Source organism: Limulus polyphemus, unplaced genomic scaffold (genome assembly GCF_000517525.1).
Source record: "Limulus polyphemus unplaced genomic scaffold, Limulus_polyphemus-2.1.2 Scaffold7754, whole genome shotgun sequence".
In the NCBI taxonomy this organism is placed as follows: domain Eukaryota; kingdom Metazoa; phylum Arthropoda; class Merostomata; order Xiphosura; family Limulidae; genus Limulus; species Limulus polyphemus.
In genome coordinates this window covers 4,523-30,669 of record NW_013673364.1, presented here as the reverse complement: position 1 = coordinate 30,669, position 26,147 = coordinate 4,523, and the positions used below count along the sequence as shown (strand labels likewise).

The 26,147-nt window shown below is 33.7% G+C and overlaps 2 protein-coding genes across 2 annotated transcripts; both read left to right on the top strand.

Annotated features, from left to right (window-relative positions):
• Positions 1 to 1,077: 1,077 nt before the first annotated feature.
• LOC111089887 lies at positions 1,078 to 7,998 on the top strand. The gene is made up of 2 exons (XM_022403136.1): positions 1,078 to 1,749; positions 7,897 to 7,998. Exons 1-2 carry the CDS (start codon positions 1,078 to 1,080, stop codon positions 7,996 to 7,998), a joined length of 774 nt encoding a protein of 257 aa, XP_022258844.1.
• A 53-nt stretch (positions 7,999 to 8,051) lies between these two features.
• Positions 8,052 to 23,592, top strand: LOC106474840 (tetratricopeptide repeat protein 25-like). The gene is made up of 10 exons (XM_022403135.1): positions 8,052 to 8,130; positions 9,745 to 9,898; positions 12,262 to 12,308; positions 14,678 to 14,822; positions 15,481 to 15,786; positions 17,627 to 17,834; positions 19,592 to 19,678; positions 20,746 to 20,942; positions 22,478 to 22,621; positions 23,191 to 23,592. Exons 2-10 carry the CDS (start codon positions 9,778 to 9,780, stop codon positions 23,316 to 23,318), a joined length of 1,383 nt encoding a protein of 460 aa, XP_022258843.1. The 5' UTR covers positions 8,052 to 8,130; positions 9,745 to 9,777; the 3' UTR covers positions 23,319 to 23,592.
• Positions 23,593 to 26,147: the final 2,555 nt, after the last annotated feature.

Below are 26,147 nucleotides of genomic sequence, written 5' to 3'. Positions count from 1 at the left end.
GTATAATACCTCACGTTAACAAAGTAGTGAACATTGGTATAATACCTAACGTTAACAAAGTAGTAAACATTGGTATAATACCTAACGTTAACAAAGTAGTAAACATGTGTATAATACCTCACTTTAATAAAGTAGTGAACATTGGTATAATACCTCACGTTAACCAAGTATTGAACATTGATATAATACCTCACTTTAATAAAGTAGTAAACATGTGTATAATACCTAACGTTAACAAAGTAGTAAACATGTGTATAATACCTCACTTTAATAAAGTAGTGAACATTGGTATAATACCTCACTTTAACAAAGTAGTATACATGTGTATAATACCTCACGTTAACAAAGTAGTAAACATGTGTATAATACCTCACGTTAACAAAGTAGTAAGCATGTGTATAATACCTCACTTTAACAAAGTAGTGAACATTTGTATAATCTTTAGTCAGGTATTTGTATGGTGATGACATCTCCAGCATGATCAGTGATGCACGCGTTGTTTAAAAGCCAATTTAAACAATCCAAATGTTATTGGATAATGTAAACTGTCGATATTATCGCTTAGAGTATTCCATAGTGAAGACGTAGTGAGTGTTGCTGTAGCAACGTACTAGAAGCAAAGAAAAATCAATAGTGAAGTGTGTGAACATGTGTTCTATTGTTCTTACATGGGTAACCTGATTTATTATCTCCGTTGAAGCGTGTATAGTGCTATATCCTAGCAACAATATTGACCAGTTGCCACATGATCGAAACAGAACACAATTTTATACTATAATGTATATATTTCTAGCTTCGTGACTTTCAGAGCAAGTCGTGACTTGAAACAAAATGTCCGTTTTATTTTAAGTGGTTTATGGTTAAAATACTTATCTTAACTGGTAAGGAAACTAAAATAGATACAACATTACGTCTGACCAGTAGTCGGTATTGTGTATTTTATGTAAATTGCTGGATGTGCTCTCTGTGCCAAGTGTTGTGATGGACAAAAGTTATTTCAGCAAGAAATGCGAGTCTAGCTTTTAACGGCTCTGGAGAAACAAAAATTAAAGGGCTTCCTTTGGTTTGCCGAACAACATGTTGCCAGAGTCACCTCAGAAGTCCACAGAATGCAGTCCATCCATCACTGCTGATCCAGATCCGAGAAACGATGTGAAACCGAAACTTGTGAAATGTCACAGTTTTCTTGAATCTGAATCTTACCTTGAGCCACCAGCCAACAAGCGAGTTCCGGCACTGAATGTCGACCACTCAAATAAAAATCGACAGAGCTCGAAGGAACGTCAAGCCGAACGCCCAACCTACGTTAAGACTAACTTTCCTTCTCTTTGTACAGAGCTGAGCAATGACGAAAAACGAAGAGAGTCTGTCTCGTCAGGGTCACGTTCTCCTCGCTCGCCAATCACTAAGCAGCAAATAACTTTCAAAAAGTCTCCTTCATTCACCTCTCAGCATAATGATGGCAGTTTGAGTTTCGAGGAAGATGAAGGAGTGCCCCTGGAGGGCAGCACCTCCGCATCAGATTTCAAGAACAAATTTCCAAGTAAAGACGAATGTTATACTGACAAAGACCGTGCGGCTAGCGTCGTGTTTGGAACCAAGGACATTAAAGTTAGCTTGCAAGACAAGCGAGAACGTGAAATTCGGAAAATGAAACCCGGAGAAAAAAAATCAGTAATTTATTACAGTCAAGGAGAGCACGAGATTCGACAGGGAAGAATAAAAACCGCCATTCAGTTTTTTAGCAAGGTAAAGTATTGGTAACGCTTTATATGATGGTTACTATAGTTCACTTGTAGGGAAGATTAGTTTTCTAACAAGGTAAAATATTGTATGATGGTTACTATAGTTCACTTGTATGGAAGATTAGTTTTCTAACAAGGTAAAGTATTGTATGATGGTTACTATAGTTCACTTGTAGGGAAGATTAGTTTTCTAACAATGTAAAGTATTGTATGATGGTTCCATCATACAATACTTTACCTTGTTAGAAAACTAATCTTCCCTACAAGTGAACTATAGTTTACTATAGTTCACTTGTAGGGAAGATTAGTTTTCTAACATGTTTTCTTTTAATTTACTCTGTTTAGAACTATGGTTATTTCGAAACTCCGCGTGTGATGATTTCATCAGGATTTTCAATTGTTAGATGTTAGTTTTTCTTCTGTAGATTTCAGTAAAGGTCCTGATGCGTGCATTAAGAACGTCCCTCGGATTGTCAGCAGTAAGTTTACGAACTTACAACGCTTAAGTACGTGGCTAGACTCTCCATAATGTACAGAGCGCAATTAGCCCAGAAGTAGCTTTGCGCTAATAAAATCACATTAAGAACATTCCTCCTTAAAAAAAACAAAAAAAAAACGTTTTATGTTCAAACACGTTACATTTAAAATTGTTATACTTCTTCAAGATGATTAGGTTCGTCAGAGCAGTGAAGAAAAAATACATAAATATATACATAAGATACAGGGTGATGAGAACAACGTTTCATCGGAGGCGCATTGAACATCAGACGTTTTATTCAGGAAAGATTGGGACATAGTAGAGGATGATCAAAACTGAATCTCTTTTCCCTCAAGCTGACATTTTTTTTCTGTCCACAATACCGGATTCGTGGCTTAAAATCTAAAATGAGAAAAACAAAATTGTTTGTTTTATTGTTAAGCGAAAGGCTACACAATGGGCTATCTGTGCTGTGCCCACCTCAGGTATCCAAGTCTGGTTTTAGCATTATAAATTTCAGACTTACCACTGAACCACTTTGAGGCAAGTCTGAGGGTTTATAACGCTAAAAATCCAATTTCAACACTCACAATGAGCATAGTACAGATAATTCATTGTGTAGGATTGCGCTTAACAACAAACAAATAATTGTTATCCCCTGTTTGATTGTTATACGAGTAGTTTTGGTTTTAAACAACACGCATATATCCAAGTGTATAAATGTAATGATTCACCTTTGTAAGATACAATTGTTTCCTTATGATGAACCAACTTCTTTGTTCACCGGAATAATGCTTTATCTGAAGAACCAGAATGCACACCTAGAATGATTATCAGAACCCAAATTTTGCCCTTTTATTTCACGTAATATATGCCTGACTTTTTGTTTAAGTAAAATTTTGATATGGGTAAGAAGCAAAATTAGTTCTGGTGCAAATTATCATTTTTTGTATAAGTGTTACATTATTTTCGTGGTTGTGGCATTATTGTTACTAAAACAAAGTACTTGAGATAAGAAAATATTACGTATATAGTTAGCAACTTTGTGCGTGATATTAACATTGTATATTGATTTCAATATGCTAACCCTAGCCAACTTCATTAGTCCGCCAGCCTCTGATCAATTCCAACTTCAGTCATGCATATCAAAAGCATGCATACATGCTGGGACAGAAAAGTTCCGCCCAGTTTGCGTGCAGGTACATCAACAACTATATTATTATCATGATAACATACAGAAAAGCATTTTTTCTTTAAAATTACACGAAGTTGTTCCGATATTTTGTGCACTACAGCTCGAAGGACTTTTTTCTGATCTATATACAGGTTTTATGCACGAGTAAACCAGCGTAGAGGCTATTTTTAGGGTTAACACTTCGTGAGAATAGATAATGAAGGAAATGAGTTTTCATACTTACCGGCTTTCACCAGTCCAAGTTATATTAAAAAATAACCCTAATTACCCATATATTAATTTTTCAAAACGTTTCACTGTCTGATAGACTAAAAACAGTTTATATTCACTGTTTTATAAGTATTTTTTATATTTCTGCAAAGTTTGAATATGTTTTTAGGTGGTATGACTTTGTATTGAAATATTATTTTTCTTATAATACAAATTATGTTTTGAATATTTTATTTGGGGAGGTTATCTGGTGAAGCGTAATTATAATTAATTATGTATTTGATAAGACAAAATACTACATTCCTTATTTGATCTCTTAGATTTTTCTTCCACGAATAATATTTCAACCGTCCTGTGTCCGCCATATTCATTGCCGATGAACAACAAGTTGACAACTCCAACATTTTAAAATGCACAGTTATTTACTGTATAAAGTTAAAAGCAATAATAAAAAGCTAAAAGACCCTCAACATGTCCCAGTGAAACATGCTCGACCATCTTCAGGAAACAATGCTGACACAAAAAATTCATTTATAAACTCATGTACATGTACAGTTTGCATTTTGTACAGTGGGGCCATTTACAGAATTAATATCCAGAAATGTACTTCCTTGGCACCAGAATCTAAGTCTCTATTCAAAACAAGTTTTGTTTTTAACAATTTCTAGTGATTCTCTTATATTTCATTTATTTTCTAAGTTAACTTCTTTAAGTATTTATACATTGTCCCAATCAATACGATGTTAAGAGTTCGCCACATGTTCCGCCAAGGCCGAATCACTACATTTTAATTTATCAACGGCATTTTTATGTTCTTTAATTCTAAATTTCATACTTGTACTTGTCTGCTCAATATAACCTAAACCACAACTACAAGAAATTTTATATATTCCACATGTACCTTTTACTTCAATTTTATCTTTCACGTCATTACTTATATATGTCAGGATTTACATATGTGGGCAAGGATTCTTTTACAGTAGGTGTCTGTGACTCGTTGGCGATAAATTCAAAGAATAAACGGACAGCACACAATCCACTTCTTTTAAAATAATATACTAAAAACAAGTCAAACGTATGTACATAAATTCTTTACACTATAGGATATCACAGTTTTATCCAGAACTCTAAATAATTCTTTTTCTTCTGTTATCAAAATAAAATTAGTGATAAGTTTACTTACGTTACCCCATGTAAGTTGTATACAGAGTTTAAATAATTCTCTTTTACGTCAAAAGTCCACATAGGCTGGTTCAGGTACTTGAAACCCCAATTGACAAGACGAATTATTTCTTCTCTACTCTTTTATCACAACAAAATCAGTAATAAATTCCCTTACGTTACCTGTGAGTTACCACAGTGGTATCCAGAGCTTTAAATAATTGTCTCATGTTCGTCGAGGTCCACACAGGCGGGTTCAATTATTTTAGAACACCCTTTGACAAGACAAATTTTTCTTCTTATCTCTGTTAGACTTTAAAATATCGCCCGTTACGACTAAACTAACAATCATGCAGTGTATATACATATATACACACACACAATGTGTGTGTGTGTGTATATATACATTGCCCGATTGAGGCCTAGAACTTTCTACAAATTACGAGACGCTATGATACAACAATACTTACTTAAGGCATAAAGAACAATACAGAAGGTTCGATTAATGTGATGTCAAATTACAACACTTAAACTACACACACACCGTACGACTCTTACCGAGTTACGTGACAAAATTTGTCATAACTATCACCTTTAGAATTATTACTTTTAACACTCTTGTCATGAAAACTAAATAATCATTAAAATTAGATCACTAAATAAACTAAATAACTCTTACACTAAACAGTCTTGTATATCCAACAATATTAATTGAGTATTAAAGGTTATCACACAACCCATATTTTTCATAGACACATTACCTATTTTTGTTGGCAATGACGGATCATACGGCAAACATGTTCTTTCATTTTCCCTTATTTATTATTGTCTGTAATTTGGTAGATCCAAAAAATTTGTAATTTATTACAATGTATTTTATTGATCCTATTTATAATACCAGGTTCATAACCACTAGCAATCATTATATATTTTAAATAATCCAATTCTAACATTCAATCTTCATTGCATGAACAGACATTAACGGCCCTATCAACAAAACACAAAAATTAGAACATGTTGTGACAATGGATGAGACGATCTTGCACGTGTCGGCATGACAACTGAGAATGGCTTCCCTTATACCGAAGTAGACAGATAGCCATCCTCTCTTTTTAAAAGAAACATCCAGAAAATTCAAACAATCCTCTTCTTCAACTGTATTGTAGGGCTGATAGAATTAAGATGATTCTGGAAATCAATTAACGTGTCATTGCCACGCCGCCACACCAGAAACATGTCATTAGCATATCTTATTCACATTTCGGGTCTTTTCACCAATGTTTCTAACACCCAAGTTTCAACATGAATATTTCTGCTAACAGAGATGATAAAAGTGACTTCACGGATAAACCTTTATTGTGTTTGCAAGTTATGTTTCCCACCTTAAAATAGCTAATAGTTATACACAGAGTTCTATTAAATACCATATACTTCTAGATGTGAAACAAATTTACTGGCTAGTAACCTATTTTTAAAACAACCTTATATTTCTTCTTCAAGCACATTTGTGAACAACGATACTACATCAAATGAAACTAATCAGTAATTTTCTTTTATATTAACATTTTAAATTTTATTAATAAAGTCAGTCAAATCATTAACCGTAAATGTGTGAGAATTTGTTTAAAAAGAACATTTTTTAATAATAAACTTGGAAACTAATTATGTTATTGATCTTCTGTTGTGAACAATTGGGCGGAAGGGTATCCAAATTTTATTAACCTTCAGAAGGATATAAAAACGAGGTAAAATAAAGTGGGACGGTATAAGATTACTTTATTCATTCGTTGCTATGGTACTATAGGTTTTATAATTGTTTTATTGTTCATTCGTTGCTATGGTACTATAGGTTTTATAATTGTTTTATTGTTCATCCGTTGCTATGGTACTATAGGTTTTAGAATTGTTTTATTGTTCATTCGTTGCTATGGTACTATAGGTTTTAGAATTGTTTTATTGTTCATTCGTTGCTATGGTACTATAGGTTTTATAACTGTTTTACTTTACTCTGTACTGCATTGGTAGGGTCTTTCTTGATTTCAATATATGGACCATCATTTAAAAGATTTTTAATATTATCGTTCTAACTGCTTATGTCTAATATAACGATTTGTCCTATTATCGTTGTAACTGCTTATATCTAATATAACAATTTGTCCTATTATCGTTGTAACTGCTTATATCTAATATAACAATTTGTCCTATTATCGTTGTAACTGCTTATATCTAATATAACAGTTTGTCCTATTATCGCGGTAACTGCTTATATCTAATATAACAATTTGTCCTATTATCGTTGTAACTGCTTATATCTAATATAACAGTTTGTCCTATTATCGCGGTAACTGCTTATATCTAATATAACAGTTTGTCCTCCTTTATCTGCTTTATAAATTACAATATTTATATAATATTTAATTAGTCGCAGTTAGTTCACCTCATAATTATACAAGTTACTTTTGATTTTCTGGTATCAAAAGTAAGTTCGAACAGCATCTTTCATAATATCATTAACTATAACCATTAACTTCAAATTGGTTTTGACTGATATAATTATATATTCTTTCATTTATATCCTGTTTCATCGATACATGTAATTTTTTTAGTTTTAAATTGCCTTACCTAATTTTATACACGAATTATTGTGCAATTTAAAACGTTGGAGTCGTCAATTTATTATCTTATTCAATTATTGCACAAGAACTGTTAATCAAATATACTGCTGTAACGATAATATCCTGATGAAGCGCACGCGATATATCGAACAGTAAAATTAGTTACTTTTACTGAGGATGTTGTCGTAAAATGATCAAAGTAATTAAACACGATTCTTTATTTATTTTGAAGGTACGTAATCAAACATCGACTCTCTACATTTAATACCACAATCTCCTGCAGTTGTTTAGTCTGTTACATCCATCAGTTCATTCAAAACTTACTTTCCAATAAACAACGTAACAAAAAATATCACTATCTTTTGGTAACGACCTAAATCTCAGAACAGTGTTCTGTTTTAGACGCTAAAATATCTTATAAAAGTACATTTATGGAACACGTGCACCTATACATAAATTGATAAAGTAAGTTAAAGTTATTTCTTACTTTAGGCCTTATACCTTAACCCTGCCAACAAAGATTGTTTAATAGCACGCTCCAAGTGTTTCTTACAACTAAGTGATAAAGTAAGTCAAAGTTATTTCTTACCTTAGGCCTTATACCTTAACCCTGCCAACAAAGATTGTTTAATAGCACGCTCCAAGTGCTTCTTACAACTAGGAAACAACGAGGCTGCTCTTCGAGATGCTGAAACAGCTCTTGCTGAAGACAAGGATTGCGTTCGAGTAAGTACTTTTTTTCTCAAGTAATTTTATCTTGTTGAGACAAAATTTTATATTATTTTGTTATTCATGTTATGTCAGTGGAGTCTGTGTGGAGAGGGAAGTTTATGTATTTGGAACATGAGGGTAAATTATTTAGAAATAAAAGTTTTAATATTGCTGCAATATGAGAAGGTATTTCCCTGCACTTAAAAAATGAGGGGACATGTTCCCCACTGAAATACGCCTGTTTGTGTACACTGTCATGAACTACTCACCTCCCCTTAAAAAGTGGCAGCGTGTTACAGTTTCGCTAACACTTCTTTGCATTAATCACGTGAATAGTCTTTAACAATATGCTATCTTCAATGTAAACAAAAGTTTATGAACCGTTAGATAGGTGTGACATTTTTTGTTACATACTTGTGAATGGTAAGAGCGCCCCATCTTATTTTTCTCACTTATTTGCAGGATTTATATTTTGTAGTTATATTGTGATGTAATAGGTGTAAAATATGTTGTTCACCGCTACTACCATCAACGCCATTTGAGATTTTATTTAGGGTGGGGGCGAAACTCTTATGGAGGTCCAAGGGCCATGATTACATTGATAACACTTGCATTTTTCTAAAGCGGAAATGCAATAATACGAAGCCTGGCACCGGATTATACTATAACTTTACATCACATACAGTAAAAGCATGGAGCTGGTTCTTTATTGTCAGGTTCTTCTCTTTTTGGGAGTGGAGCACTTTCCCTTCTGTCACTCCCTCCCAAATTTGGCGTTTCTGGCTGTCACAGATATTTCGTATTTGTTTCATTTTCTTCAGATTTCGCTCTCATGTGTATTAATTTGTGATGCCACCTATCTTTAATAACTCATATTGCTACCTGCTTTTACCAGCATTTTCTGTTATTATCTCTATTTGCTATATTATTTACCTTCATGTGCATTTCGAGATTATTCACTGCCATCTGTCTCTACACTAGCTTGCGTTTCTAGCTGTTTTACCAACATTCTTTGCATCTGTGTTTATAAATATGCACTGCTATTACGGACATACCAAGGATAACTGCTAAACCTACTCCTGTTTTTCGTATCTGTTCATAAGAGTCCTATTTGTATTGTCTCACGTCTTGCTTTTTCCGCCATTTTGCTTCATGGGATATAATGATGATCGTACTTTGTCAATTACAGCACACTAATAATTCACTAACAATTCAATGATTGTTTAAGATGAAAATAAAATAACACAAAGATAAAGGGGAACGAATGATGATTAAGCGGGTTAATCTGGTATAGGTATATAAACATAATTCTAACTCTTACAACATTGGTTCAGCCTCTCGCATCATATTGTCATACGTCATGAAAAGGCACGTGTCTTTCACCACCATAGAAACCTTCTACTGTTGGAAATGAAGGGAAGTCCAAAAAAATAGAACAAAATTGAGAAATAAAAATCATATTTTAAAAATCAATATTTAAAATCAGAAATTTACAACAACAAAATCCTACATTTAATGAAAAAATGAGGTTGAAATAAAACACATGAAAAATCATTGTCCCCTACGGGTTTCCTTAATGGTGATATTATTGTGATCTTTAATGTTATTTCATTCATTCATTTTCTTCAGGCGCTTTATCAGAAAGCAGAAGCTCTGTTTTCAATGGGAAATTTTGAACATGCACTGGTGTTCTTCCATCGAGGACATAAGATACGTCCTGAAATGGAAGGATTCAGACTTGGTATCCAGAAAGCTCAAAAGGCGATTGACAATTCTGTTGGAAGTAAGTATTGGCACACCCTGACACTTATCTTAATAAATTTTAACCACAAAAACAAATTTCTGGGTTTTTTGGAGAAAAACAAAAGTTTCGGAAGACATCTAGTAAAGCATTGCTGGTTAAATTTTAAAGTAAAAATCCATAATGAAAACTTACAAATGAAACTTGGAAACTGTAAGGTCAAACCTGGAAATTGTAACGTCAAACTTGGAAAGTGTAAGGTCAGCCCTGTAAATTGTTGATGGTGTTTTGTCAGATATTAATATACTCTATAGACATTTTTTAAAAATCAATACACGATTTAACGTATGAGGCAGCAACTCTAATAAGCTTACTTCACGTTTTGTTTTGCTTTTTTTTTTCTCAGCAAGTTTGGATCCTACCACGAGTTTTTTGACCTACTGCACCTGTCCTTGTTGTATAACCTATCATAGAGATAATTGAAATATTAACTTATAGAGTAAAGTATCTCCTTATTTGCCCCCCCCCACAAAAAAACTTTTCCATGAATTAATGAATTCTGAAGTTACATTCCCAACTCTGCACATACTCACTATGCCCCCCAGTGGCACAGCGGCATGTCTGCGGACTTACAACGCTAGAATTCGGGTTTCGATACCCGTGGTGAGCAGCGCACAGATAGCCCATTGTGTAGCTTTGTGCTTAATTACAAACAAACACAACTTCGGTATAGGCTTACCTGTGAGCCAGTTGTGTAAAAGTAATGCGTAACATAAATTGTACGTATCGATAACTACAGCGTACACGATTGTGGAAGCTTTTCTTTTGTTAATCCTCTGCTTCAAATAATATTACTTTTATTAGCAGTTTGGGCTTAGCTTATCAATTTCTTTTATTACATAAAAGTAAGTGATCATCAGTGGTTATTTAACCTAATCAGTAGGTCAACATGACAGGACCAAAATATTCGGCCAGAAACAAAGAGAATTCAGTTTTTGACTGATGACCGACCCTTTTTTTGTGTAATTTGAAGTATAAAGGTTTCTTTTGTTTATTTTTTGTTAAGTATAAAGATACATAATGGTATCAAACCCAGTTATTTTAGCGTCATAATTTCTTAACTCAACAGTGTGCCACCTGGAGACAAATATAAAGTAACACAAGAATTACTTTTATCATCGTGAAGATGGTTAATTGTTTTATTTCAGACTTTATGAACATTATGCATATTTAATCTTTCTTCCCGATTTAACGTAATATTTCTTTCTGGTTAAGTACTCGTTTTAAATATACATTTGCCGAAATTAATAAAGTATTTACTAAGTCAAATCTGTCTTCTAGCTAAAGTATTTAATAACAAGTATTTGAAATATACCTAAGAATATATATTGTAAACAAGTGTACTAAAAATGAATCGGCGAAGATTAGTTATGAACTTATGATTCAATCAATTAAATTGTTACCAAGCTAGAAATTTAACTACGCTACTTCTGAAGTCATAACACAGTGATAATGATGTAGTGGCTATGGCTTTACAGTACAATAATATAACACCAGCGTAGTTGTTACTGCTTTACTTTGCAATATTGCGATACTAGCGTAGTGGCTACTATTTTACCTTACAGTACTGTAACACCAGTGTAGTAGTTACTGCTCTATCTCACAATACTATAACACCATTGAAGTTACGTTCAATTGTTAAAAAACATCTTACAGTTTTATCAGAACGCTGCTGCCCCATAGAAAACCCCACCCTTCCCATAGGTTGAGAACCTTTGTTGTAAATAGTGAAAGACTATCTTGTTTGGGGGTGGAAATATATATGATTTTAAAGTTATCCTACTAGATTTGGAAGATAAGAAGATCTAAATTTTTTTTGTTCTAATATCATCTTGAGGAAAACGTAAGATCTAACAACTCACAGAAGATTATTAGCTCAGCGATAAGTTCATGGACTTACAATGCTAAAATCCAGGTTCGATTGCCCACGGTGGACACATCAGGTAGCTCAATGTGGCTTTGCTATAAAACAAACATTCGCCCACTTATATTATTACTTAATTTTTTTAGTGAGTGATTGCTCTATTAAAGGTGACTTCTCTGAGACACCTACAAAGTCACTTTATTTGGAGGAGGTTTTAATATTAAAGTGAGACTAAGGATTTTTGTTAACCCTTGCAATGAAACATTTCTTTAAATTTATAGGAAAAATAAGTTTTCCAAAAGGCTGGTATTGATGCAGTAAATGTTTTGTTTTATCCAACTTCCCATGTTCGACATCTTTTATGGACATTTTTGTAGAGTCGTTTTCAACAGAACCTTTTACGTAGAACTGTATAATGTGATAATTATAACAATTTCAGCATGAGTTAAATCTGATTTTTGTAATTTTCTCTAATTCACAGAGGGCGCTGGAGCTAAGCTTGGGTCCAAACGAGGCTCAGCACTAAAGGTGAGGCAATAATTAAGAACTCCAACATTACTCTCGTCGATGAAGGTTGTCAGATTGTCCTCTAAATACAAATTATATACATATTAATCTAACTGTTTTTAGATTTATACTATTTAAAATAGTTATCGGACTACTAAATGATAAATTTTCGTAATAAATACATAGAAAGTGTTATTTGAATATTATTCATAATTTGGTGAAGAGTACTTTACTTATTATAAGGAATACCACAATTTATCAAAGTATTAAACAATTTCAAAAGAGAGCGGTCTTTGTTTCAAAGTAATTACTAATTCAAAAGGGGCATTCTTTATTTCAAAGTATTGACTAATTTCAAGAGGTCTAGAGGTGAAGACAACATGCAGTGAATTCATAATGGGAGTGAACTTGGAATATAGTACATTAGGGATGGAGTAAGCTTATAATATAGTACATTAGGAATGAAGTAAGGTTATAGTATAGTACATTAAGGACAGAGTGAGCTTGGAATATAGTACATTAGGGATGAAGAGAGCTTGGAATATAGTACATTAGAAATAGAATGATCTTAGCATATAGTACATTAGAAATAGATCATGTTTGGAATATAGTACATTAGGAATGAAGACAGCTTGGAAATTGAATGAGCTTGGAATACAGTGCATTAGGAATGGAGTGTGCTTGGAATATAGTACACTAGATATTGAGGTAGCTTGTAATGTGATAAGCTCGGTACGATTGGAGCTTGGAATAGAGTATGTTAGGAATATATTAAGCATGGAATGTGATAATGTAGGTAAATTTAGCTTGGAAAAGAGTAAATTAGGACCATAACCAACTTAGATTCAATGGTGTAGTCAGAATCTGAGAAGTCCTGGTGCAAGATTTTTGTGTGGTTCCTCCATTATCCATTAATTCTTCTCCTACAGTCGCGCCCAATTGTTTTCCTTTTATCCTGTGGCTCTCTTTTTTCTTTCTCACTACATCATCTAACATCAAATAATATTTTAAACAATAAATTGCAAGTCAATAATGATTATGATTTTTTGAAATTCCTCTTGCATACTTTCTGCTCGGCAAAGACATCAGGGGTTCTTTTTAATCGATGTTTTAACCTGTTCCTCATCGAGGGACAGAATCCTCACTCTCCTCGACGTTGTTTGGTGCTTAAAACATTGCAAGTTGTTCTTTGCGAGTTTTTATTTTGAAAATTATCATTATGCGCTTGCAACTATCATTTGGATGAAAGACAGACCAAGCAAACTGTGTAAGTCTGGGAAACCCATGATAAGAAACTGTTCCCAACAGTCATTGAAAGATCCAAGATGCTAGTTGTTTCTTTCCAAAGAGCTGGCTGCAAAACCAATATTTCTCTATAAACCCATGATAAGGAACTGTTCTCAACGATCATCGGAGAATCCAAGACACTGGCTGTTTCTTTCCAAAGACTTGACTACAAAACAAATATTTCTCTAAGAACCCATGATGAGGAACTGTCTCAACAGTCATCGAAGGATCCAAGACATTGGCTGTTTCTTTCCAAAGAGTTGACTACAAAACAAATATTTCTCTAGGAACCCATGATAAGGAACTGTTCTCAACGGTCACCAATGAATCCAAGACACTGGCTGTTTCTTTCGAACAAGTTGGCTACAAAACCAATATTTCTTTAGAAACCCATGATGTAATGAAAAATGAAGTATTATTACTAGGTTTGTAAACATGCATTTATTAAAATATGTGTTCTATTAAGTATCCGTTATCTTGAATACTGGCCTAATAGAGGGCTTCAAAGCTTTCCCGATAAATATCGAACGTAGAGATAAAAACTCGATTGCAAAAGCTAATTTATTCGTTTCTTTATTATTACTTTTCTCCCTCTTTATATAAAACTTTCATGATTACAGGTAGGCCTTGGAGTATTTGCTTCACTTCTCCCACTTTTATCTATGCTTGAAATGGGATAAGCTAATCACGTGTTGAGTTTGGAAAAGGGATAAGTAAGACGTGAAATGAATGGGCGTGTGTTGAGCCTGGAATAAATAAGATACGAAGTGAACTCAGAATAGTAAGATTTCAGATTAAAGGTTTTTGTCTTCTTTCCATGTTAACTATAATTTGAGTTGTAAGTATAATAAGTTATATTGTCATGTTTATGATAGTTGTATGTATAATGAGTTATATTGTCACTTTTCTGGTGCTAAATTCGAATATGATTCATACTGTATGCTGTTTAGGGTGTCACACATAAGATGATTATAAGTTTCAGCTCCAGCCACCAGATTTAGTTCTTCATTAAGATCTGGAACTAATTGAACTAATCAGTTGTGAAATATGACCCGTAGTGTGTTCTTTGTTATAAATTATTAGTTAATTGTCTGGAGTTTCAGCCGGGAAAATCAGCTGGCGAACTAACAAGCGAACGCAGCAGTTTAGATTCCATTCCATCAACTGGAAAACAGAAAAATACCAAAAAAATACTTGGCGAATTGTCTGTGGATAAGATATTTCTGGAGAAATTTCTGAAAAATAAAGGTAAGGTTATCGACATTTTACTTCAAAATTGTGGTAAAAGTTAGGGCTTGTTATTTTTATATTTGAGTAAGTTGGAAGTGGTATTAACATTTAACTTTCAATAAAACTATCCTATTAGTTTGCTAGTTCTTCTGAATAGTGAGAAGGTTAATTTAAGAAAATAATATGGCGTTAAAATAACTAACTAACATAGTGTCAAGTAATCGTTACCATGATTCTGATGTATTGTGACATAAATAATAACTAATAGAAAATTATAGTTCATCAGTTACACCACAATATATTTTGTCAAGCAATTTTTGCCAATGTAAATAGCGTCTATGTCAGTCGTAATCCTGCCGAACTAAAGGGCCCTGGTACTGGGTGCAAGAACTCATTGGTACTGGATATAGCCGATATATTGTGATTTAAATTTTATTAAATACTATTTATTACTTTCATTCAGTTCTTATTAGTAATTCGAATAAGACTGACTCTTAACCTCTAGTAAAAGTTGGAATGTTAATTACTAATGTTTAGAAAGGAATACTGGCCTGAAGCATGTCTACTGGAAATACTGAAATGTACGATGAAATTGAATATTTACATATATATATATATATATATATATACAGTATATATATGTTACGATATGCACATATTGTATAATTTTATCTAGCTCTGGCTCGCACTGCTCAACCTGAAATAAAGGAGATTCGGGAACATGCTCGAAGTGCTTTAGAATTTCTTGAGTTGAGGCAAGAATTTTGGCATCAGCAGAAACCATTGTATGCTAGGGGGCATCACCGTCGTCTTACTCGAGCACGTGCACGTGCATGTTCTGCTGCTAGCAGAAGAGTAGGTCACATCAGCCAAAATGAAAGATTTGAAAGAACAGAAGAAAAACGGCAACAACAAAAAGATCAAGAAGAAAGGGTTAAAATGACTAATCAAGTGATGAAAATGTTGGAAGAAATAGATGATGGTATGTGATGTTGCACTGCTAAAATATTGTATCAAAATACAGAACTGTGTTGAACCTCAGATTAAATGTTAGGCTTGAGACTTTCCACTGTAATGACTTTGTTTAGGCTTATATGTAATAGCTAACAGCTAGTGTGATTAACGAAGTAGTAGTATTACTAGTAAGAGGGTCCAAAGGGTGTTGCCCAAATGCCCCATTTTTATATGCTACTTTTTACTTCAACTAATATAATATGTATAAATATAATATATTATCTATATGGTTTTGTACAGATGGTATCGCGTAAGCATATGATTAGCTGATTTTTCGTTTTTTGAAGGATAAGTCGATAATGCCAAGTAAGTGCTAAAAATCATTCACTTAGGCCTATTGGATGACTCAGGCCGTAATGAACTAGCGAACTAAATAGGGCAAGGCCGACAAAAAAACATTAGCTAAAAATACCAGTGATCAAAACTGCTGGTAGTAAGCCTATATCGCTTCTCACAACAACAAATTATGCCTACCAGTCCAGGAGTCGTATAATTTTAGACTTAACATTGAAAAAAAAATAAAAAATTGAAAGGGCTAAATCCACATATATAACAAAAACATGGCAGTAGCAGACGATTTTCAGCTAACAGACGACGCATGCTAATAACTTTACCACGCTTAAATTTTACTAGGGATTGTGGGAATTTCAGCATTTTAGTTGAAATTTCGACTTTCCTTTTTGAAAATAAATTCTAAGTAGTCATAGCCACAAAATTTTGTTTGTGATATTTTAATTTTTACCGTTGTAAGATATGAATTTAATGTGGTGAATTTGAAAAGAAACATCTTCGTAAGATTTGAAATGTTAAACCTATCTACATTTAGGAGGAACTTCGTTATTTTAATATCAGGCTTGGCACTGTCAACCCTGGTGTTTTTATTTGTTTGTTTAGTTATTATAAAATAGAGCTTTCTACCCCATTGACTCTTTTTGTTTAGGTTATTTCATGGTCTGGTGGTTAGGGTGCTCGAGTCGTAATATGCAGATCGCAAGGTTGAAACTCTGCGCCGAACATGCTTACCACCTTCAGAGTTATACGTAATGAGACGATTACTCTCAGGTTATTTAATTAATAGGCGTAGGAAGCAATAGAATATTAGTAGGACTGCAATTGCAAGTGTGTGCGTGTGTTGTGGGACACATGTTTTTGGGTGATAGTTATTTAATAAACCCAATTATAAATATGCATGAAAAGTTCAAATTTTAGTCGGGCTATAGACGCCAATAGGTTTCTATGTCTATGTGTTATCTTAAAATCAGGCTTCACACGATCAACCACACTGACTTTTGTTTAAATGTTATTGTAGAATCGGTCTTAAAAATGTTTAACCCTAAGGTCTTTGGTAAGGCTATTTTAAAATCAGACTTGATACGTCCAACACTAACAATTCTGTTTAGGTTATTATATTGTCAAGCAGCTAGAACTATTTATTTGGTTAAATTAAAATATTTTATTACTTAAGAATAATCACTGACTGTTTATAGTGTCATAAGGGTGTCGAATGTTTTTTTAACTTACAAAGTATTTTTAATTAAATACATAAATTGTATTTGTGTAGTTAAAATGAGCATAAATGGTTTTTTTTAACGCTAACGCCAATTCATTTCAGGAATAGTTTCCGTTTTTGTCTACTATCAACTACCCACTGATTGGCTAAGAACTATAATTACTGTTGAAATGTTTAACCTGCTCGATTTTTGTTGATAAGCGGTCTTAGACCAACTACAAAATGTATATATTCATGTGAGGTCATGACATTTAACGTTTGTTTTCTTTGTTTGTTTTTTTTTTTTGTTTCTTTGAAGCTTTATCTCGTGGGCACTACAAAAAGAGTCTTACTAAATGCAATACTCTAAAGAACTTCGTTGACCGATGTCCAGAGGAACTTCTTCCCAATAAAACCGAGATCCTGGCCACAATCTACAGCGACATAGGTTGTGCCCACATGGAACTAGGTGACCACAGATCAGCCTTGGAGTTTCATTATAAAGACTTAGACCTGGGAGAGCAACAGTAAATATACTTTGTCTTTACTAACACAACTGAGACATCTGCATAGCAACCAACCTAATTTGTACTAACACAACTCAAGCTCCTGCATAGCAACCAGCCTAGAACTTAGTAATGCTACTCAAATATCTGTATATCTTTATTAGCAGAACTAGAACATCAGCATACAAACAGTATTGGTCTTTATTAGCACAACTCAAGTTTCTCCATAGCAACCATCCTGTTTTTTATTTACACATCCAAGACATCTCCATAGCAACCATCCTGTTTTTTATTTACACAACTAAGACATCTCCATAGCAACCATCCTGGTCGTTACTAACACAAATTAAGTATCTCTATGACCGGCGTTAAGGATAGGAAACAGGCGGCTGAATAAGACAGCAAATACTAGGGGTTCCAGTGTGAGAATGTTCGCAAACCTTATTTTTGCTTAAGAAACCAGTTAACAGTTAAACAATCGTCGACCCTGAGCACCTGCTTAGTAACCTCTCTGGTTTTTACTAACACAACTCAAGCATCTACATAGTGAACCATTTTTAACGTTATAATCTTGTAAACTAACTATACCACTGAGCCACCAGTACCTCTTTTTTTTTCTCTCTCTCTCTCTAACAGACACTTCGTTTTTTTAAAAGAAGTTTAAATAAAAATATAAAACAAATCAATTCTATAAGATGAAAACCAAAATTAACAAAATTCATTATGCAGTACCTTTTGTTTCATGGGCCACTTGCATTGTTTTCAGTGATTTAGCAGAATGCCTGTCTTTGCTACAATAATATATTGTTTAGTTGACAGGCCTAGTGTATTCTTTTCAGTGGTTGAATGCCTGTTTTTGCTACAATAATATATTGTTTGTTTGATAGACCTAATGTATTGTTTTTTAATGATTTAGTAGAACGCCTATCATTGCTACAATAATATATTGTTTGTTTTATAGACCTAGTGTATTGTTTTAATGATTTAGTATAATGTCTATCTTCGCTACAAGAACATATTGTTTGTTTGATAGGCCTAGTGTATTGTTTTCAGTGATTTAGTAAAATGTCTATCTTCGCTACAAGAACATATTGTTTGTTTGATAGGCCTAGTGTATTGTTTATAATGATTTAGTATAATGTCTATCTTTGCTACAGTAATATATTGTTTGTTTGATATACCTAGTGTATTGTTTTCAGTTATTTAGTATAATGTATCTTCGCTACAATAACATATTGTTTGTTTGATAGGCCTAGTGTATTGTTTTAATGATTTAGTAGAACGCCTATCTTTGCCACAATAATATATTATTTGTTTGATAGGCCTAGTGTATTGTTTATAATGATTTAATATAATGTCTATCTTCGCTACAATAACATTCTTTGTTTGATAGACCTAGTTTATTGTTTATAATGATTTAGTATAATATCTATCTTCGCTACAAGATCATATTGTTTGTTTGATAGGCCTAGTGTATTGTTTTCAGTGATTTAGTATAATGTATATCTTCGCTATAAGAACATTATGTTTGTTTGATAGGCCAAATGTATTTTTTTAATGATTTAGTATAATGTCTATCTTCGCCACAATAATATATTGTTTGTTTGATAGGCCTAGTGTATTGTTTTCAGTTATTTAGTATAATGTCTATCTTCGCTACAATAACATATCAGTTTGTTTGATAGACCTAGTGTATTGTTAATAATGATTTAGTATAATGTCTATCTTCGCTACAAGAACATATTGTTTATTTGATAGGCCTAGTGTATTGTTTTCAGTGATTTAGAAGAATGCCGATCTCGGGCTTTGGATAACATTGGAAGAACCTACGCTCTAAGCCGTCAGTTTGATAAAGCCATCGAAATGTGAGTAAAAATAAAAGTCTCGACCACTATCTTCTTTCCTTTATGACTATCATGGAGATTTCTTATTCCAGGACCATTTTATTAAGTGAAATAACTTGGGTAAACTCACTTCCTGATGAAGTACGCCACCTATCTATTTCAGCATTTAAAGTAGAACACTACAGAACAACCTCTCAAGCCCCCTCCCCCCTTCATAATTTTACTGAATGTGACTCAGGTAATACTATAACAGCTTATCATGGTCTCTTTCGGGATTCTTTGTTACACATAACTATCTGATCGAGTTTATTTTTAATTGTGTACAGATGATGGAGCCAGGATAGACACAGATTCTTTGTATTAAAGATTGCCCCCCAGTAGCACAGCGGTATGTCTGCGGACTTACAACGCTAGAAACCGGGCTTCGATACCCGTGGTGGGCAGAGCACAGATAGCCCATTGTGCAGCTTTGTGCTTAACTTCAAACTCAAACAAGCTTTAAAGATATCAAGCCCCCTAGTGTCACAGCGGTATGTCTGCGGATTACAACGCTAGAAACTGGGTTTCGATACCCGTGGTGACAAGAGCACAGATGGCCCATTGTGTAGCTTTGTGCTTAATTAAAAGCAAACAAACAAAAGATTTCAAAATGGTAGTTTTTCATTGTTAAGGGGTTATAAACAATGACGTATAAAGTCACTGTATACTTGTAGAGTTAATATCAATTCTTCTAACAGAACCCTTCGAGATGGTATTGTTTTCCTTGCACTTGGAAGCTAGGCCAGTTTCTGTGTGGTTTTTGTTTAGGTTCATCACCAACAAGGTGATTATTGAAATCATATAATTTTGGATCAGATCGCGTATACTGATACCATGATGTCCCTTTGTGAGCAGTTCAAAGTTGTTCATTTTCTAAAGTTTCACTGGCAGACTTGATGAAAACAGTTCACCTTGGCGAACCTTTGAAATAATTCACTTTTTAATCTTGTCAACTTAACCAAGTTAAATAAAGATGACAATCAAAATAATGTAGTTCTATCAAAGTATTTGGAATATTAGTTTTATTCTGGTGATGTCTGTCTGTGTAGATGGGAGAAGAAGATTCCCTTGTGTTCTATCGCCGTTGAGAAGGCGTGGCTGCACCACGAGATGGGAAGATGTTATCTGGAATTGAACAATGAGAAAATGGCGAAAGAACACGGCCAAAGGTCACTAGAGTGTGCATCCGAAGTGAACGATGGCGTCTGGCAGTTAAACTCGAGCGTGTTGATAGGCCAAGCCGAAGGTAACGTTCAGTTGACCTGACAGAACCGAAACCACGCCTTATTTAACGCCTGTGACTTCTAACCCACGCCTTATTAACTCCTGTGACTTTTAAGCTATGCCTTATTTAACTCCTGTGACTTCTAAACCATGTATTATGTAACACCTGTGACTTCTAACTCGCGCCTTATTTAATGCCTGTGACTTCTAACGCGTGCTTTATTTAACGCCCTGTGACTTCTAATGCACGCTTTATTTAACGCCCCGTGACTTCGAACACGTGCTTTAGTTAACACCCTTTAACTTCTAACTCTCACCATAATTAACGCCCTGATGTTAAAATATTTACTCCTCCGAAAGTGATGTGTGTGTATATTGTATCTTTAAACAAAACTGTATATGCAGGATAGATAGGAGAAAAGGTATGTGCCCGAGTTTGGTACCCCATTGTTTTTGTTCACAAGCAGATAGAAACAAACTTTGGATAGTTTTGAATTACATCGAGAAGTATGAACATGCCTGATAGTAATAATGACAGAAATAAAACAGTAGTCGATAGTATATATTTATTTACTACTTACAAAATTTCTGTTAACTTTGAAAATTTTTATTTATTATCAGACAGGTGTGACTTAGTTGTAGGTTGTGATTTTATTTCGTAAAGGGTATTTATAAACACTTCTATTCAATAATAATAAATTCCAAAATAAAATTGTATGTGATAGTTACGACGTACAAATTTAGCGTACCTGTAGGAGCACATGTAGACCCCATCCTGATACTTGAAATGTCAACACCCGCAGTTTCCTACCAAGTCTATTTTATGTGGGAAATATTGAACTCCTTTTGTGTGTCATGCCCATCCCCACCCTTGTGGCGTAGCGAGAAGTCTGAAGGATTACGACGCTAAAATCTGACTTTCGATACCCGTCGTGGGCACAGCACATATAGACTATGGTTTAGCTTTGGAATTAACAAAAAACAAACTTTTGGGTCAAGATTTACATATTTTATATATATCTAACTAGTAGCGTATCAGCCTAGTGGCTAGTACGTTGGGCTACGTATTGAAAAGTCAAAGGTTCGAGTCGCAATATGCCGTTAAACACGTCCCGCACTTTCAGATTTGGAACGTCAAATCTGCAGGTGCTGCTGATTGGTTACCCTCCCTACAGTCTCGCAATTTTAAATTATGATTGGTTAAAGGGCCTTAAACCGGGCCTGAATATACCAAATTCGTTATTCTATTTCACGTAAACATAAAATTATCATAACTGTGTAATATTGAGGTATTTAAGAAGTCCAGGACGTAGTACAATATAAAATCCACATGCAATCGTGATGCTATTTATTCGAATGTCGACTTTCAATATTAAGTCAGGAAATTGTTTGTGTAAAATTAAGCGTTACAAGAAACAGTACTTTTAAAATGCCCGCAATGGCTCGGCTAAGTCTAAGGGTTTATAATGCTAAAAATCAGATTTCGATACCCAAGGTAAGCCATTGTGTAGCTTTGTGCTTAATAAACTTTTTAAAACTTATCTTTCCATATCGTAGTTCTGGGAGGAAACCTACAAGGTGCAGTAGAAGCATTTAACATGGCTTTAACATTTGCCCGAAAACATAAAGACAGCAGTGCTGAGAGAGCTATCAAGATAGTACGAAACAGAATCCTACGGCAGATAAAAGAAAATAAGGAAGGTAAGTACTGCATTGTATAATACCATTTGGTGTCGTAATTTGCTATATACCCAATAGATGGCCCTACGATAGAAAATAGATCATCATTCCCTACAAAAGTGATTTTAAAAAAAATCACGCTTTATTGTGGTTGTTTTTCTCCCATTACAAATTTCGAAATGAAAAGCGTGTAACAACAGCAAATAATATGTATATTTTGTCTGTCATAAGTCAGTGAGCAGCAGGTCTCTCAAGAAATAACTACCTAATAATCAATTAATCAAGTTCTAAACATACCTCGTAAAAATTATTTGTAATTAAAAAACAAACAGATTTATAAATAGGCTTAATGTGCTGTAGAAGTAGATAGTTTAAACGTGCTTTACTAATATAACGTAAATATACATTTTGTAGTAACTAATATTTTTGTGTAAGTAGGTGCTTTTAGAATAATGGTAAAGTATATGACACTGTATAAGTACAATCAAGATTGACTTTCTCTCTGTTTTCTTGTCAGAGCTTTGTGTTTTGTAATTAGATATTGGTAACAATCGATCTGTTAGTATATAAACAAACTTGAAACTACATAGCATCGAGAATTAGACCTCAAGTTCAAAGAGAAGCAGAGTGGCCATCTATCTCGCTGGAGCACAGTAAAGAAGACTCCGGTTTAGATAGTATCATGACGAGTTCAAATGTCTTCTTACTAGACGCCTGAAACATAGGAGCGAACCTGTCACCTTGGACAACGTTCTTCTGTAAGTGGTGACTTTACTGAAAGATAGGAGCGAACCTGTCACCTTGGACAACGTTCTTCTGTAAGTGGTGACTTTACTGAAAGATAGGAGCGAACCTGTCACCTTGGACAACGTTCTTCTGTAAGTGGTGACTTTACTGAAAGATAGGAGCGAACCTGTCACCTTGGACAACGTTCTTCTGTAAGTGGTGACTTTACTGAAAGATAGGAGCGAACCTGTCACTTTGGACAACGTTCTTTTTTCTTTACTTTAAGTTTTTTGGCTTCAGATGACGCTGCAGTGACAATATCTGCTAGGCAATATAGTTGAAATCCCTTTGTTTCAGTAATTTGGATTGTTTCCATAAAAAAATATATAGATATTTGCATTAAGACTTCTTATTGGACTCTGAAAACTTAAATTTATTTTAAAAGCCTTGAAAATCAAGACAGCTTTACAAGATAAAATGTGATTTGTTGCTTAAACTGTATTCAAATACCGAGAGTAATAATTATAAATCAACATCTCCGGAATAAAACGTTATGTTTATGTTAGTAGTTTTAAAATACATAGAAGCGAGTTGGCTGTAGGATTGTTCAGTGATTTTTTGTTTATATTTACTTTCAATATTAGCCAAACCAGGAGGATGTTATATTTTTCATCAACGGTTTAAAAGGTCTTCTTAATATTTATATTTTCAACACCACACTAAAGCTTCGCCTTGTTTATCTTCAATAAAGTTAACACTTACAGAAGAACGTTGTCCAAAGTAACATCCTCTCCTATCTTTCAGTAAAATCACCAAGTACAGAAGAATGTTGTCCAAAGCAACATTTGATCCTATCTTCCAGTAAAGTCACCACTTACAGAACAACACTATCCAAAGTAAAAGATCATCTCTTGTCTTCCAGTAAAATTAATATATCTCCCTGTTTATAAGATTATGTGAGTAAATTAAATATTACAGTTTAAAGATTCAAGGCTAACATCTTAAACACACAAACATACAATAAATAATATTTTCAAAACTTTCAACGTTTCATCCAAGCAGAAGACCACAAACTGCTACACACAGAATAAGATATCAGATCGTGCGTCAGATTAGCCAGGATTGGAACAATCTGTCCATAGCTATAGTTAACAAGTGGACTGATATTCAGAGGGAGTTTTTATTATTGTGACATCTGCAGCTACTGGCCAGTGACCACTTGGAAACTCTTGTTTTTTTAGAAATTATTTAAATTTGAATTTGCATAAAAAGTTAATTAGTCTCAAACCTATACATTGTTTTTAAAAATATAAATGCTCAAAACTGTATAAACAATACAATATAATAAAACGTATATAATACACACAGTTGTCCAATCATATAGGATTGTACACTGCACTCTGGAAAATTACCCTTATTTTGTCTGTTATCCATGAATACAGTTTTTGTTCATTTAATTTCTTCCAATCATTCAAGTATGTTTACAAAACATCTATGGTATTGCAATAATTTTTCCAGTTGTAGCTGTCCCACAAGATGGTGAATGTCTTTCTTTAAAGATGGTTTTGACTTTAAAAGTTATACAAAATATTGGTCCAATCCCTTCACCTTGGACTAAAACATCACTTAGGACTTGCACACCTTTCCCACATCAATATATAATTTTTATGCTAAATTTCTTTGTAGAGATCCAAGGGAATCTTTTGGACATGTGGCCATAAACTCTAACATCTGACATATTTTCATCCTTTCCTCCATGAATGTCTGTGCCTCTGTTGTGTCTTCATTTTTGTGCCAGCTTTGTGGCAAGAGAGCCATAAGTTGAGCTTTTAAATCAAACGACTGAAGGCTGTATTTTGTATAATTATTCAATGTAAATCAGATCACCAGATTCACATCAAATGACCATCACCATTTTCTTTTCCTGAATCTTCTCACCTCCAATCCATGAAACCACAAACTACAACTGTAATTAAATTTATGATATAATTTACTTTTTCTTGCATGTTGATTGTTTTGGGAGTTATTTAGCTTGAATGAGGATTCTATTGTTGGTTTTTCATTTAAAATATGCTTATAAATAAAATTACATCAGACTTGACTCACGTTTTGCAGCTGAAAGAGAGCTCCTTTCTCTTCTGAAGATGTCCCTTTGTAGTGGATATTATATATATATATATATATATCCTGTAACAAAAAATGAAAAAGTCATTCACTCATTATTATATCATAATTATTGTAAAATAGCATCACTTATGAGTCATACCTCTTATCTTAATCATTAACCATATATGCATGTGGTCAGTCTATGGGATTAATCCCTTACTGGAGAAGGAATGTACAAAATTTATCTTAACAAATATTAGTTTTCAAAACAAGTATAAAATATACCTGAAGTGATATAATATAGTCATGCTAATCCTCACACTACCAAATAAAACCATTTAATACTGCTCAATATGCAGTGTATCCTCTCTTCACACATATTTGGTGAATCTCATCCTAAAAGGACAACATTTGTTCATCCTTTTCCAGTATTCCAAGTGGTATGTGAAGGAACATTTTAAATACATTCCAATGCAATTAAATCTGTGTATAAAACACATAATTATGATTAAAGCAGTAAATTACTGAACACAAAAGAAATATGAACTTTGTGTGTTTAAGATGATGCATTCAAATAAGAACCACCACTAACATACTTACAATATCACTTTTTTCTCTCTCTTGGAATATTTCCATCACAAGTAACACTCCACTGTAGAGAAACCTGCTTCTATCAAGAAGGGTTTGTACAAGTTAGTACTTAAACCTTACTTTA